This window comes from Dromaius novaehollandiae, chromosome 1, assembly GCF_036370855.1.
Source record: "Dromaius novaehollandiae isolate bDroNov1 chromosome 1, bDroNov1.hap1, whole genome shotgun sequence".
NCBI classification, from domain to species: Eukaryota; Metazoa; Chordata; class Aves; order Casuariiformes; family Dromaiidae; genus Dromaius; species Dromaius novaehollandiae.
The window spans coordinates 114,726,115-114,742,449 of NC_088098.1; the positions used below are offsets into that span (position 1 = coordinate 114,726,115).

General features: G+C 44.7%; 1 protein-coding gene and 1 long non-coding RNA gene across 3 annotated transcripts in view; one reads left to right on the forward strand and one right to left on the reverse strand.

Moving 5' to 3' along the window:
• Positions 1–1,839: 1,839 nt before the first annotated feature.
• Positions 1,840–9,588, reverse strand: ADAMTS1 (ADAM metallopeptidase with thrombospondin type 1 motif 1). Of its 2 annotated transcripts, none has more exons than XM_064523741.1 (9): positions 8,429–9,588; positions 7,832–8,178; positions 7,297–7,429; positions 6,680–6,847; positions 6,076–6,362; positions 5,647–5,833; positions 5,369–5,544; positions 4,310–4,485; positions 1,840–3,961 (listed from the first exon to the last, which is right to left on the reverse strand). In XM_064523741.1, exons 1-9 carry the CDS (start codon positions 8,970–8,972, stop codon positions 3,217–3,219), a joined length of 2,763 nt encoding a protein of 920 aa, XP_064379811.1. In that variant the 5' UTR covers positions 8,973–9,588; the 3' UTR covers positions 1,840–3,216. The 2 variants fall into 2 exon arrangements, with proteins under 2 accessions (XP_064379811.1, XP_025951997.2); XM_026096212.2 differs by having other exon boundaries at positions 1,840–3,958; positions 8,429–9,587.
• The window catches only part of LOC135330380 (uncharacterized), a 61,249-nt gene continuing 53,536 nt past the window's right edge, over positions 8,623–16,335 (forward strand). The window contains exon 1 of the long non-coding RNA XR_010392378.1: positions 8,623–8,723. This is a non-coding gene — a long non-coding RNA (uncharacterized LOC135330380). The remainder of the gene's footprint in view (positions 8,724–16,335) is intronic.

The window sequence follows — 16,335 nt, forward strand, 5'->3', positions numbered from 1 at the left end:
TAAGAGATGCAACTGCTGAGAATTCATAAACTGGTCAAAGAAAAATACATCCTGGCCAACTGAGCTGCAAATTTGGGTAACAAGTTGACTTTGCTGCTGCTATGTTCATGCCCTAAAGAAATGAATGCCATCACAGAAAACAGGCTGTAATTACATCATAACTATTTATTACTGCAATGCTCCTTTTATTATGCAATCATTTGCAAGAGTGTAAGAAGTTGTTGTTTTTATCATTTTTTAATTCTAACATGCCAAAGGAGTTTACCTTCCCTCACAACCTCTCGCTTCTCCCTTCGATCTAGTTAACTACAGGGCTGACAGGCCTAATCTAGGTAATTTGGACCTAGGCACTTTGACAATACAGAACACTTCACGCTTTTTGTTAAAAACAAGGAATCTGCCATATTTAATTTGATCTAAATTCCCTTCAGCAGGGAGGGCGGTGCCTGTGAAATGTAATTTTTATCTCCCAAGAGCCTCCTCAAATGCTGCTGGAAGAAGTGAGGCTATGTCAGCACCTTGGGCTGGCTTTAATTGATATGAATGGGTCTGGGAGAAGTTGTTTCCTCTATTTTCTTAGCCCCGACTTGTACATTTCTTCTAAGCTGATGAATGCAAACTTGGGTAGACAGCTTCACCCAGAAGCCAGGGAACCTCACCAATTTTATAGGAGTTTCAGAACTGTGGTTTCTTGGGCTTTTAAACTGAGAGTGTTTCAGGCAACACCAACCAACAGTGACACACTAGGGTATGAAGTCTACAAGGAAAAAAGCATCAGTAGAAAATGAAAATAAAAACACATTTTTCTTTCTCTTACAAACATATATTCCTGACTTCTGACCTGCTGTAATAAAATATATACGTATACAAAAAATTAAGAAGTACTCATTCTGAAGTGCTTATGGCAAAAAAAGTGATCAGTTCCCTCCTAAATAATGTTGGAAGTGAACTGTTCCCCAGTATTTTCGCTTTGTCAAAAACAAAGTAACACTCAAATGATGTGTGACGCGATGAAAATTTTTCTAGATGCTTTAAAGGGGCCAGGGTTTTATCCATGGAATAAGGTGGGAACTATTTCTGCAAGACAGAGTCCAAACATTGGCAAAGGAAGTTTTAATAGATTTTTACATTACACGAGGCCAAAAATGTTCACATATGACTGTTGTCTCAAATTCCATGGCAAGAATCCTACTGAGTTCAACAGAAGATTTTCCCTCGACTTCAGTGGTCATGAGATCAGAAACGAGGGAGCAAAAATCAGTTTCTTGATGCTTAATATGGATTTCGACATTACAAAACGTGTTACCAACAGCGTTAGAACAGCTCATTCAACAGTACTTCTAATTAGAAAAGCATGGTCATGAGGCCCTCCAGAAATTTGTGAGGGAAACCTCTGACTGCTAGTTAATGGTTTTGAATTTTAAATGCATCTTTCCCAGTAGGGTTAAGGTTAAGTGGAGCAGGTAAAACTGCTACTTCTGTACATATTTGGTTGGTTATAAACACCACTGATAGTTATAGTCCCTGCCTAAGCCCTTATTAAAGTCAGTGGCATCACCCTAGTTGCACTCCAATTTTCTTAAAAGATGAAACGACAGTGCTGAGCACCCTGTTAGTGGTTAGGTAATAAAATAGAAAATTACCCCTGTAATGTGGTATATGACATTACGCATAGAGTTTTCCAAACCCCTCAACCAACACAGTCAATTGGAAGCCTAAGCTACCAGTACTTTTGAAAAATGCGGCCAAGCTTTTTTTTTTTTTTAAACCATTGCCTTAGAGTCCAAGCTCTTTCTGCTTGATAGACTAGTTTTATTCCAGTGAAATAAAGACGCTCCATTTCCAAAATTTATAGGGTTCATTTATTACCTCTAGTAACATATTATACTGTATAAATACTCTATCCTTGTTATATGTCCTTTTAAAAAAGCGATAACTTAGAAGATCACATTAGACAAGAAGTATAAAAATAAATACACTCATTATATGCATTTATTACAAACTATAACCCTTCCCAGAAGGCAAAGAAATATAAAATACTTATAAAGTATATAAAATCTATAGTAATATATTTTACTATATACATATGGAAAGCCATATTCTCTCATTGTCTATGGACTGGCACAAACTTTAATTATGCAAATGTTGGCGTATTGCTGTGGATGGACCTGCTATCCTTCAGCTTTGTCTTCCCGCCTTATCAGTGATTTGAGCACTACAAACCTATCAAAGGCCACATGGGAGAGATTCCCACTCATAGCGGGGATTTCTTTGATCTCTTTTTACCCAAATGCAAATAATTACTATTGGTTGGCATAAGGCAAAAGATCTGAGCGTGAAAGCATGACTCAAAGCCTCACTGCCACGAGTTTGGTAACAGTATGGTAGGATCAAGTTCAAATCAAAAAAAGCCAGTGGAAGTCATGCAGAAGGCACAAAGAGCAACTACTCATAGGCACTACCTGCTCCATGCAGATTTCCACTCTTTCTAGCCTCTGAGTTATGTATGTCACTACAACTGCATCAGAGTGGACGAGAGAAATGGACAGGCATATTAGGATAAGATAAAGATACTTAAAAAACCCCCAAACATTCTAGTCATCTGTGGAGGTGACTGTTGACTGACTGTTCTTGATTATTTTTTCCTCTTTACAGGTAGAGAATATGGCTTTGTTTTTATATAAAACTATTCTCTGAAACAATAGCAGCCATGAATGACATAGTTAAAGCTCCTTTTCTGATCCTGTTTTTTGCCCTTCGTGAGGTAGGTAAGCCCTGACCAATTATTTTAAGCTATCATTTCCACTCCCCTGTCCCTCCCCTTAAAAAACCTGGGGACTTGATCAGTACCACAATACAAATCCAAAAGAAGGGAAAAATAACCCAACCCCAAAATGTTTGCTTAAACATGTTTTGGCCACTGCTTATGTTTTGTTCAATTTGTAACATACTTAAAAAAGGAAATTATAATGCCCTGGGGCCTTATCTGCTGAAGACGAGTTAGTGACACTGGTCTGCTATCCTATCAAATTTGCAGTCCGCAGGATATTTTTATGATGCAACACCAACTAAAATTATTTGCACTGTCCCACCTCAATGAATCCTCCCATGAATGTGTGCGCAAATCGCATGCGCTACCTCCAGCCCTCTTATTTTCAGTGCACTGTTCTGAAGGAAAAAAAAATAAAAATCTTTAGCTTTCCCAACTTATACTATTTAACTGCAGTCCGTAACATTACAGAAGTCTATTAGGTGTTTCGGTTTCTTGGAAGGCTCACAGCTTTCTTGCGGCAGTATGCTGCCGTCGTAAGAAATGCATTTTAACGATCTCTTCTTGAAACCTTTCCCACATGTCTTGGAACAAGGCGACCAGTCCCCCAGCTGCCACTGTGGGCAAGGCACGTCCGCGCAGGGCCGGACGTCGCTGGGCTTCAGCTCCCTGGCGCAGTCTGCAGCCGGCTGTCCCCGCAGGTCCCGGCACTCAACCGAGCGCCGCTGCCAGCCGGAGCCGCACGACTTGGAGCACTCGCTCCACTCCTCGATGACCCACTCGGACGAGATGATCTCCCGGATGGCGTTAAAAGACTCTTTCTTTTTACTAGGCGCCTTCTCGGAGCCAGGCTGCACAGGCTTCTTCACAAAATAGGTGAACTTGATCTTAGGCTGGGGCAGGTCCCCGACCGTGAGGACCTGGATGGTCAGAGGCTCCTTCAGAGGGCTGAAGCTGCGGATCCGCTCCAGGGCAGCGGAGGAGCCGCTGTACCTCAGCACGCTGCCTTTGTAAGTGATGTCCTGCTCCAGCGTCGACAGGGTGTAATCGCCGTTGAGGATGTACGTGCCGTCGGCAGCTTTAATAGCGAGGAAACTGCCGTCGTGTCTGGCACCCCTGTGGTTTCGCTGCTTGACCTCAATGTTGGTCGCTCCGGCTGGAATGGTGACCACGTCGTGATAGCCGGGTCTGCTGGAGAGAAAACACACATACTGAGTCCTCAGCATTTCCCTGGTAGAGCAGAACAGTGGTTTGGCACAGGGCCAATTTCGTTTGAAGCTGAAGCATTAAGCCCGTTAGCTATGGACTTAATGGAATTAATGGATGAAGTGATTTGCCAAGTCAGGTCCCACAGTGTTGCTACCGTAGAGGTGTGCCCGCATCTAAGGGACTTCCTTTGACTGGGATGTCAACCAATCAGCCGGTTTTGACCGAACAAGTTTCAGCTCCAAGGACAACCTCTCACTGCCTTGGACACCAAAAGGTTACTCCCACAGGATGTTAACTAGAACAAAACAATAGCTGCAGTTATACACTCACTTTGCTCTAACAAGTGTGCCAGAGACTTTTTTACAAGTGGATCCATTGCCACCGCATATACCGCATTTGTCAAACTTCTTACTGGATCCTATCATCCGGTCACAGCCAGCCTTCACGCACTGCCCCTGGACACAGACCGAGGTGGAATCGGGGCTGCACGGGGTACCGTCCACAACCTTTACAGGAAGAGCAGTAGGGCGCTTGATTAGAAGATGCACATTTCTTTGAAATTGCATAATACAGACACATTGGAAATGTAAAATATGGACAGGGGAAGACCTGCAGCACCTGTATTTTGAAGGCTTTTGAAACTAAAAACAAGAGCAGCCCATAGATAGTCGGAGGTATGTAGTGCTAGTTCATCTCACTTTCAACATAATGATGCCCAACAGCAACAGTAGAAACCAAACGATTTTACTTTTTATAAAAACAAACAGTTTTACTAACTTCACATAAAGCAAAAACATTTTTTAATAATGTCACTGGAAAGTGACATTATTAAAAAAGTGCACCTGGCCTTGAGGTGCAAGGATCAAAACTGCTTTTTTAGGGTGTCCAATCCATTCTTTCTTTCTAGGAATACTTCTCTACAAAAACCATCTGTGTCGTCACCCTGGCAGTTATTGGCTCTCAACATCTCATGACAGCGAATTCAAGTAGCTATGCAAGAGGAATATTTTTCCTTTTGTTTATTTTAAGCTGTCAGCATATTAGTAACTAGGATGAGAAATCGCCGCTGTTTTGGCAAAGAACCTCCACAGTTTCCAAACGTATCTCAGTGCAATCAACTTGGTGGAAGGAAAGGAAAGGAAACTAGGGTGGAGCAGGTAGAAAAGGCAGTATGTGTGAAATAATTGGAAAAACCATGCCAGAATATCTAAAGCATGCTTGTACTGATCAGACTGCACACGTAAGGAGAGGAAAAGGAACAATCTAGCTTAAATATACGAAAACTTAAAAATAATTTCAGCCACTGCCCTTGACTCTAAATTTATGCAGAGAATTAGAGAAAAAAAATCCTTTTCATGATTAAATGGAAGAAATATAGCTTTGAAATACCTTTGGCTGTAAAACAAAGAAATATCCCGTTCCCTTTGCTCGGCAGACCAGCTTGCATCTGTCCTTTGGAGAGACACCAGCAAACTTTGGTGTCCATTCCACTGCAGGTCCACTTCCAAAGGGAGACTTGGAAAACTCATTGTGCTTTTCACATTGCTCCTCTCTAAAGGTTTTGCCTGCAGACAGAGGAAAGACAGGTAGACATGAGATCATCCTCTTTACGTGGTTTTTCTCTACAAGGTCCCCTTCCTCCACATCAAGAAATGGGAACAGCTTACCACTGTTGTCCGGACAGTCCTCGATATTGCACGATCTGTATTGCACCCGCTTCCCTTCGCAGTATTTCCCTCCATTCCTGGGGATGGGGTTGTCGCACTCCCTGAAGGAGTACTGCACCCCGCCGCCGCAGCTCCGGGAGCACTCGCCCCAGGGCCCCCATGAGCCCCAGCTGCCGTGCACCGGTGTCTGGAACGACAAGGAAGGGCAGAAAATAGTTAGTCTAGTAAAAAAAACACAATACAACACAACAAATGCAAAAAAATAGGCATTTTTATCTAAGCCTCTTCTATAAAAAAGCTGTAAGCTTGTTTTATTCACTATCCGCCTCAGTTTGCTTAAGTCCTTAAGTCTGCTTTGATTACTCACACTGAAGTATGATTTATGCTACTCTGCAACCTAAGATATAGTCTGATTTTCTTAATACTTACATCATAATGCTTCTTCTCAGTTTTATTCACACACTTGCCATTCATGCACCATTTCCCTTCTCCACAACTCGTGCCGTCTGCCCAAGGGAAGTGTTTAGTTTGGCACACAAGCAGTCCTCCAGAAGTGCCAGTACACCACAAGGTTGTACACGTACTGGCTGCGTCGGGGCAGTGTTTGGACTCATCTCCAAATGTAAATTGGCACTGCCTGTTGGCATCATACAACGTGCCAGGCAAGTCAGAAGGAAGCTGTATTGGTTTGTGGGGCTTGTCCAACAAACACTCACCTGAAAAGGAAGGGGAAAAAATGCAGACATTGTTGTCAGCAAGCTTAGTTTCTACAGGGAAAATCGTATTTCCATCTCTGGAACTGGATTTGCTTTATAAAATAATTCTTCGAGACAATTTGTGCCACCAGTTATGTAAAACCAAGGGTCTTATAAAATTATTGGCAGCATGGAAAAGGTTAACAGAAAGCACAAAGAGCTCCATTAAGAAAAAAAAACAGAAAAAGAAAAAAGAAAAAGCAAGCAGAAAGAAAAGAAAAAAGCAGTAAAACACGTGGGCTTAAATGCCACATGAATGGAAAGCTTAATAATCTTACCATGACCATTATCCAAAAATGTTGTAATCATGTAGGCACTACATGGAGACCAAGGCTGGCTTCGATCCAGATTGGAAAGCATAGATGCCATCATGTGGAAATCCCGGCTTATTCCATTAATACTAGCACACTGCTTTGCATCATCATGAGGCATGTTAAACACGTGGCCTAAAAAAAAAAAAAAAGTTTGTGATTTTGATTTTACAAAGTCTGTTCTATGCATAACCAATATTATTTTAAATGTCACTCTAGAGCTAATCATAGGCTAGTCTTTAGATATTGAAAGAATATCCTGATCTGAGTACTGCCAAATTTCAAACAGATTACAAGTTATCTTTGCCCTTCTCATAGGCTAATTTAATACACATGCTTTTTTCTGCAACCGCAGTCAAATATTCCGCTCTTGCAGACAATGCTGTGTAGGCTGGACTTGCTTTCCAAAGATCAGTCCGGGTGCGTGGGGGATGCTTTGGCTCCTCCGGCCTGCTCCTGGGGGAGCCCCGGGTGCTTGGAGCCCCGCAGGGCGAGCCCCAAACGCAGGCTAGGGCGCTCTTCACTTTATGGCATCAGGCTGGTTTCAATTAATCAACAGAAATCTCATTTCAAATCTCAAGTACCTAGCTCGTGGGCCGTCGTAAAGGCAGCCTGCAAACCATCGTCTTCTATGATAGAGCAACTGCGGTTTAGATCACAAACTGTTCCCACATCAGCCATCCCAAGAGTATCACATGTCTTGGCACCGCAGAGGTCCTGCAGAAAAAGGCAGTTTCATTATTAATCAGATCAGAGACTTAACCTTGGCAAGAAAAATCCAACCCTGGCAGGTTGCCTTTACTTATGGAAAGAGCATAAATATTCAGCACTTCAATCGGTATGATGGCAAAAATCTGTCTTTGGAATATACACAGGGGTTACACGTAGAAATAAAATGCATAATTTCCAGACTAAATCCGCTCAAAATATACGGCAGAAACACATTGCACGTATTGTGAGCTTCAGCTGAGACAGCACAAACATTAAAATAGATGAATAAATAAAAAGTGGCTTGTTTCATTTTTAGCCTGGGGAATTTTTAAAGGACGACTAAGAGAGAGGGCCCCCGGGTTGGGGAGTAACGGGTACCATGGAGTATTCAGCCCCTTTTCCCCTTACCTGTCTGGTGAAGAGGATCGCTGTGTCGTAGTGCTCAGCGTGCCGGTCGCTGGGCGGGTTGTGCTGCTTTTGCCAGCTGCAGAAGTTCCTCAAAGTCAGGGCGGCGTTGGAAGATATGTCGGGCCCCTTCCGCTCCTCGTAGATGACCATGATTTTCACCACGACCAGGCTGATGGAGTTGCGAATGCTGGGATGCTTGTAGAGCTTGGCAGCCACCGAGAGCAGCGTCAGGAGGTAGTGCTTGAGCCCGCTGCCGTGGAACTCGGCCATGGACTGGTCGGCCACCAGCATGGTCTCCACGTAGCGCGGGCTGGACACGAACCTCTTTTTCCTCCTGCTTCTGCTTTCTGTATTAAAGAAAAAAAAAGGGGGGGGCAGAAAAAAAGCGCACGTGAATGGGGGAGACACGTCGTTCCGGGAGACCACGGCGAGAAAATCACCAGGGCTTCAGCAGTGCGCAAGATCCGCGCCTGGGGAAAACAGTGCGCGGCCGCTGAGGGGCTCCGCGGCGAGGAGCGCAGGCACCACCACCCCCCGCCCGCTCCCCCGCCCGCGCAGGGGAGTCCCGGCCCGCGCCGCGCCGCGCCCCGACGGTACCTGCGGGCTCCGCGGGCTCCGTCCGCGCCGGCTCCTCCGCGGTGCGCTCGGCCACGGCGCAGCGGGCGGCGCCGTGGCGGCGGGGCCCGCGGCGGCGCAGGAAGTGAGCTCCGCGGGGGCGGCCGGGGGCGGCGGCGGGCTGCAGCAGGTACTCGCGGCCGCGCAGGTAGAAGGCGCCGCGCATCCCCGCGCAGAGGCTGAGCGCGGCGGCGGAGCTGGGGTCGCCGTTGACGGTGCCGGAGTAGAAGCAGCGGGACAGGTCGTCGCCCGGCGGCGGCGGGGACGGGCCGCCCAGGTACTGCAGGGTGAGGTCCGGGGCGAGGAAGCTGCTGTCGGGCTCCAGCTCCAGCGTGAGCCGCTCGCCGAAGGCCTCCAGGCGGAAGAGCTGCTTCCCGCCGGCGGCGCCCAGGCGGCGCGGCACCACCAGCGCCCCGCGGGCGGCGGCGGACCCCGACGGCAGCCCCAGCCCCAGGCCGAGCCCCAGCCCCAGCAGCGCGGGCAGCAGCGGCGGCAGGGCGGGCGGCGGGCGCCCCGCGGTCCTCATCGCGGCCGCCGGCCGCGGCGACGAGCTCGGGGCGGGGAGGCTTGTCGCTGTGCGCCGGAGGAGCCTCTTGTTAAATTATTACTGCTTTTTTTTATTATTGGTATTTATTTGGCTGTGTCTCTGCTTTCGGGGCTGGGCGGGGGTTCTCTGTGCAGGTCCGCACAGGGGCGGAGAGGGCCGAGCGGGCGCTGGGTCCCGCGATCACCGCAGAGGAGGCGCTGACTTTCCCATGGCCGGCGCGCTGCAGCGCGGAGGGAAGGTTGTTGCCCGGGAGCAGCCTTTTCCTTCTGTCCTTCTTCCCTCTCTTTTTCCTCTCTCCTTCCCTCCCCTCCTCAACTTTCCCGAGCGGCAGCCGTCAGGGAGGAAGCTCCGGCGGGTCTCTCCTCCTCTCGGCGCCCGGGGCAGCCTTGCGTGCACTTCCACAGCCCGGCCCCGCTCCACAGGCTGCAGGGCGGAGGAGCCAGAAACGTCCCTTCCTGACGGAGAGCAGGAGGAAAAAAAAAGTAATAATATTAAAAAAATAAAATAAAAAAAAAAGCGCCCCGCCAACCCCCTCGCTGCGATCAGGGCGCCTCCGCCGTGCCGGGTGAGTGCGGCAGCCGGGGCGGCCGCGGCCGCCCTTTATGGGGTTTGAGCGGGCAGCCCCCCCCCCCTCCCCCGGCACGGCGCGGCTCGGCCCGACCCGGCCCGCCGCCCCCCCGCCGCGCCGCCCCTCGGGCGGCCGCTGAGCTCACTGCGTGCGTAACGCGGCCGCGGGCGGCCCCCGCCTGCCCCCTCCCCCGCCGGGGCGGGACGCGGCGGGGCCCGGGCTGTTGTCGGCCCGGCTCGGCCCTTCCCCGCCGCGGCGGCGGGGGTGCGCTGTCCCCGGGGCCGCCCGGCCCGGCCCGCGGTGCCGGTGCCGCCGCCGCGGCGCCGCTTGCCCGCGTTGTCAGCGCGCCGCGCCGCGCACGGCCGCCGTCGGGACCGGCTGTCGGGGCGCCGTGCTACGCTCGCTGCGCGGCGCCGGGGGGTGCGGGTGGCCGTGCGGGCCGGGGCTGGCCGGTGAGCTCCTGAGGGCAAGGGAAGGAGATCCCAGGTCGTGCTTTTTCCCTTTCTTTTTTTTCTTTTGAGCAACCCTTTCGCAGCCATAATGTGTGTGCTGCAATCTGCCGTGCACCTGTAGTTCTGGGAAACGATTCCTTTTAAATCACTTAAACAGAGACTTTCGCGTAGGTGCAGCCAATAATTTTTCCTTAAAGCTATAACCAACCATAGTGGTACAGCTAATCCACTTAATTCTTTATATGCAACGTATCGGATATGTGCGCAGTTTAACTAATTACTACTTTATCCTTGTCGAGGCCTTTCTTTGCGGAGTAGGGCAAAGAACCAGTAAGCAAATGTATGAATGAAACCAGAAGGACTGCAGCTATTGCTGACTGTTCCTAGACTTCTGAATTTAGAAAATGCTTTAGTGTCAATTGGCACTACATTTTATGCAAAGATAAAACTCAGAGGCTAAGAAACTGAAAAATACATTATCCTTGTTACGACATCTTGGTGATACAGAAAACATTTCTAAATTTTTATGTATCCACTGTTCTCTCAAGATACAACATCCTATTTCTGCAACTAAATTCTGAAGCAAAGGGTTTCCATCCTGTTTTAAACATTATCACATAAACACGGATCCATGTTTCTGTGTCTTTTGCACAGTCTGATTACCTCTTGTGGCTGGATACTATATTTATTTCCCAGTGTTCTGCAAATTATACATTTTTAGAAACATACATTTTATAAAGTTGCGTAAAGAGTGTGAGAAGACAAATGTGATTTTTCCACTTACTTATTCCACATAAGTGTTGTGTGGTTCCACTCAGGGATGAGCAATATCAGAACTGGGCCTATGGTGATAAATGAGAGATTTTAGTTGGTATACTGCAGCAAGTTTCTCTACTTTTTTTTTAGCCAACGTTTGGCTTTGAAAGACTGCAATTGCCATCTGTTGATAAGTTAAGAACAGAAATACACATTGGTTACAAACAGAGGCCTCATTTTTCAGTCGAGAGTCGAAGATGTGTAACAATCTATGACCTTACCTTTGAGATCTGGTAATGGGTACCCAGCTCTGTCACGCTTTTCCTAAAACAGAAAACTCACAATAGAGGTGCAGTTCATTCATGCTATTAATTCTGTGTTGTATATAATACATAGGTAGTAATTACATATATTTTGAAGTTTTAAGGTCTTCTAATTCTGAATGCAAATGTCTATAATAAAATGTGGTACATAAAAAGGAAAACGTTTTTTCTCATTCATTTTAAAACTTCTGTTAGATTCAAAATAGCTATGCTTACAGAGATACTAACTAAAAGTATGAAAGCCATCCAGTGTATCAGTATAATGATAAAAATGCATAGATCAGCAGGGTCTAGAGCTCAGCCACTTCAGTGTCCACCGGGGATGTACTCGCAAAGCTTGTGCAAAGCACCTGTGGCTTTGTGGCAGTACTTTTTTGTTACTGTTTGATTTTAAATCTCCGATTTGAAAATGTCCTGACCACCTTAAAACAGCTTTTTTGTATGAAAAGTCTTCCTGTTTTTCCACCAGGTGGCACTCGCCTATAAAAATTTCTCTTGAAAAATGTTTCACTGTTCACCTCCTAGGTTTTCAAGCTATGTTCTGCTGAAAATGCTTGTGTTTTAGTACTATTCTCAATACTTCTATGGTTAGGACAAGTAGTTTAAAGGTTTCCTGTCATTATATAATATCCAAGAAAGAGTTTTAGCAAAGTGGCACCCCTTCCGCAATCGCCCCCTTTTCCTCTTATTGCTAATGTGCTGCTGTAAATGTCAGTTAGGCGTATAAAGGATTGGCACTAAGTGAACATAAATCAGGTTGTAAAGGAACAATTAAAATTACAAGCAAAACATTTGGTTCATAATGGAGGTGTGATGTTGCCACACACTATGAGTATAGCCTTGGAAGTGCTTAAAGTTGTGTATGCAAATAACCCTAGTGAGTTCAATTCAAGACAAGAAAGCCTGTGTACATGCATTTTTAGGACTGGGGTCAAAACGCAAATCATGTTTTGTCTAAATCAAGAGCCAGGTTATACTTTTGGAAGGGTTATATTAGAATTCTAAAACTTATGAACTTTTGCCAAATTTCACTTAGAGGGATGAAAACATAGACAAGTCATACAAAACTTCTCATTTTTAAAATAAATTTCTAGTGCTGCTAGGAGGAAAAAAACTATCAAGGAAAAATGTGTAAAGAAATTTTAGAACCACCAGGTGGAGCTAATAGATCATCATATTTTATTCTGCACTGCAAGAATACTTTTTTATGGATTAAATATAAAAAGTGGTATCAATATCTAAGTAGTATTAACAGTGATGAAGTTTAAATTTCCATTGTTTGTTCAAGCTGCTATTTCCAAAATGGAAAAGCACATTTCCAAACTATTCATTGATATGCTAGAGAATGATAACATCCTTCAAGAGTTGTTATAATTTAGAATTAAAACAGCAGAGGGCACGTAAGGCCCACTGAATGGGATGAAAGACTGGTGATGATGCAGTTATAAAAAATCCCCTGAAGAATGCTTCCAATAAGCTTAAACCAAAATATTTTGTCTGGAGTTCATCTAATTTTGTAATATTATTTCCCATCACTGCTGGTGATTTCTAAAACCTTCACCTGCAATCAACACTTCTAAGCACTTTCTTACTAGTTATTGAGCAGTAAGAGTGGTTTGGCTTTGTAGAGAGGAAGGAAATTCATTGCCATTGAGGATGAGTGAATGTACTGAACAAGACTTGTTGTCAATACTGTTCAGCTATGATGTCTTCTGTGATCTATGACTTCATAGTTTACTTTTTTTCATTATTGATTTTGATATCACTAACACTTGCTTTTTATTAAACAGTGTAATATGAGATGAGAACCTGGGATAAGAGAAAAAACCCTCTAGTTTTGGCCAACTGTTCTGATAATCAGGAAAAACAAAACAAAGTTCACTTTAACACCTGGCAGAAATTTTTTGGAGCGGGAGGAGGGGAATCATGTGATTCCACATGATCATCAATTTCCCCAAATTTCTCCTTTTCCATGAGCTAGCGATCAATGTTGCTGGAAAAATAGCTACAGAAATTTTGGGAACCCCCAAATTTTATTCTCAGCCTGCGTAAGGACTGTATGCACTCAAAATGAAGCCAATTACCGATTCTTTCTGCTTTCTATTAGTAAATGTTCATCAAAGCTCGATTCAACAGAAACTCAGTCTACCTCGGTGCTGCCTCAGTCAAACACTTTGTTATTCAGCAAGTGTAATGCAACAACATTTTGAATATGGGATTTAGGTTAGTTCAATTTATAAAGGTAAGGTCAGCGAGGAAGCTAGATTTAGTCTAAACTCATCAACATTTGTAGAAATAAAAATCTACTTACTTGGTGCCAGTCCTTTTTAGATCACAAAGATATTTTATGTAGGTATTTTGCACTAATATAATACCACCTCTGTGACTTTAATATAGTTACAGGCATTAAAGGTGATGCCATAATTTCTCTCTTTAACAGTTTTTTTTACTGGGCAGAGGTAGGAGCATATGTAGTTCAGGTCACCTGACATATCTCCTAAAGACCGTGTTATCAGCTACCAAACTAGCTTTCAGTTGAATTTTTCTTATGGCTTCTTCAAGCAAGTTTTTACTGCTGTTTTATGTGCTTGACTCTTTCTGAAATAAGCATGGTGAAAAGTATATTGAGTTTTGCCCATGATAAAATGTTTCAACCGTTTTGTCATTAGGCAGGAGTGGAGAGGAATTGAAAAAGGAAGGCAAAAGTCAGTTACAATGTACAGAGACTGCAGTCTGGGGTCTTCACACTGCTTTATTGTTTATCAGGCAGCTGTAAAAATCCCATAGTAACCTGTGGCTCTCAGCATCCTTCTAGTGTTGTAGCCACATGTCTTAGTCTTCTGCTGCCACTAATAATAGGTTAGACCAGATGATAATGAGGGTGATGTGGAAGATGCTGCTGGCTGATGTGGAGCGCAGTTCGTTCTGTGGCTGGGTATGCTCAAACTAGGGCAGCTGTATCTTGCTAATGGTTTATCCTGATGGATATGCTTGAGTGGCTTTGGCTCTGCGAGGAAGTATGCCTCAGTCTTGACCAAGAGTGGGCCACATGCATAATAGCATATATAACTGTCTGCTATAGTATCCGTATCTGATCAAGGACTTCAGAGGTTGTTAGCAACTCCCGGTCTTCTGCTGATTGATGTGCTTGTTAGAGCCTGTGAGCTAATGCATTTTAAGTAATATATTATAAGACTAGTGGAAGCAAAGCTGTGCATATATTTAATGCTAGTTTTCTGGCTAGATCAACACCTAGCAGATGGCTTAGCATTTAGTTTTATGTTAACTTCTCCCCCCAGCAATTATCAGTCACATACCTTGGCAAAAGTCTCTTATTGAAGTATGGTAATTCTGAAGTGGGAAGTTTGCATAGGAATGTGAATTCAGACATGGCTGTATCACAAATCCACTGGCAAATGGTTTAAAAGACTCTTGAGGGAGTGACCAATGCGTATCTCACTTTCTGGTGGTAGAAGTAGTCCTACTGAAGAATTTGTGTTACCATTTAAATTGCCTGTGAACAGCTGACCTAAATCCAGATTTTCATGGTCAAAACAACTGCTAGTGTCAAATATACAAAAGTCTCTGTAGAAAGAAGGGATCAAGTAAAAGGAATCAGGCAAAACAAAAAGCTGCATTATACGATGCCTGCTAAAGTGCTTCAGAAGTTAAAATATAACCATAATGTTGTCTGCAAAGTCCCTCAGCAACTGGCAATGGGAATGAAGCACATTCATGCATACCCTGAGCTCCACTGACATTTTAATATTTTTATCACACTGCAGTTTCAATAGATACCACATTTTCTCAGTGTACTTTGGACAGAGGATTTCACAAGTGCTGCAAGAAGTGTTACAGTTTCCATGACTCATCACTCAAACTAACTCAAACAATCACACCTATTAATGCTTTTCTCACCCTCAACATGTCTATGTGATGTAGGAGACAGTTATCCACACTTTGCAGATGGAGGACAGGGGCACAGGACACGCTGACTGCAGGGAGGTTTCCATCTTGCTGCACTGTGCTCTGCTTGCTGCTCTCTTGGTCTAGCTGGACATGGTTTGGTCTTTGTGACCAGAGCCTATAGGATGCTGATACTCCGTATACCAAAATATTAACAAATCTGAACATGAACAGGAAACCTTTCTTTTTTTGCAGAGCTATATTTCAGCCTGGGCCTTTCCCTCACCCTAATTCTAGCACAGCCACACAAACAGTTGTGTCGGCTCCGCAGAAGGCATGATGCGCTGCAGCAACTGGTGGAAATGGGCAGCTTGGCCTGGCAGGTGGAGGACGGGCAAGGAAGCCCGTGAGTTGGTGTTGCTGTCCTACCATCACTGGGTTCATTAGCTCGGTGTGATACTACTTCCAGACCTAAAGTGCCAGGTACCCATAGTTTTGCACGGAGCTTAACTGGCAAGTGGATTTACTAATACGAGGATCCATTTTACTAACCTTCATTTTCTTTCTTGCATTCTCCTTGTATGTTTTTGAGACCCTAATTTACATTTTTTACCTACTCCGTATTTTTGTTTCATCCCCTTTTACCCCACCCTTCCTTCTCATTATGCTGGATAATCAAGAGTTGGCAGTAAGTACATTTAACAAAGGGCACAAAACATTAAGGAAAGTGATTAACCACTCTCCGCTCCCAAACAATTTATATACATGTTTAGGCCCATCTAATCTGTGCTTTTCTAGATACTGGATTAGATGGGCTTTCCTCCTGAAATGCAGTTCAAACGCCAGTTCCTGGAAGCCATCTTGGTCTGTGTTGGTCTCTGTGTTCTGCAAGGGTCCCTCTCTGCCTCCCTCTCTCTTTCCCCAAAAAACCTCACCTTTCCTGCATGGATCTAAAGGTCACTGCCGTTGGATAAATGGCCTTTGTTGTAGTGCTCATGCAAAACCATTTTTGCCTGGTACAGGTTTTTTTCCTTTTGAATACCCATACCATCTAAAAAAAAAAAAAGTTAGAGCCATTCTAGTTGTGGCTATAAGTTCATGTATGTGGGGTCAGTATATTGTCTGGTTTCTGTTATAATCCAACACACCGCTTGAAGTTATCTAAAACCACTGTTTTAAAGTGCAGACTTTAAAGTACAGACTTGTATTCATGACAGCAATATTACACTAATCACGATAATCATGGTAGTGTTCAAAATGTTTGACTGCAAATTTTTCACTCTTTCTCTTTAATTTAGAGAATGTGTCTTGACCTCCTACATTTTGTAAAATGTTTT

What these genes read in the sequence shown, in the direction of transcription:
- ADAMTS1 (XM_064523741.1), bottom strand. Translation starts at nt 8,972, where the DNA reads ATGAGGACCGCGGGGCGCCCGCCGCCCGCCCTGCCGCCGCTGCTGCCC. An exon ending in CTGAGAAGAAGCATTATGAT is followed by an intron (nt 5,834 to 6,075) that starts GTAAGTATTAAG and finishes TTGTCGTTCCAG; the next exon opens with ACACCGGTGCACGGCAGCTG. An exon ending in GGACTGTCCGGACAACAGTG is followed by an intron (nt 5,545 to 5,646) that starts GTAAGCTGTTCC and finishes CTCTGTCTGCAG; the next exon opens with GCAAAACCTTTAGAGAGGAG.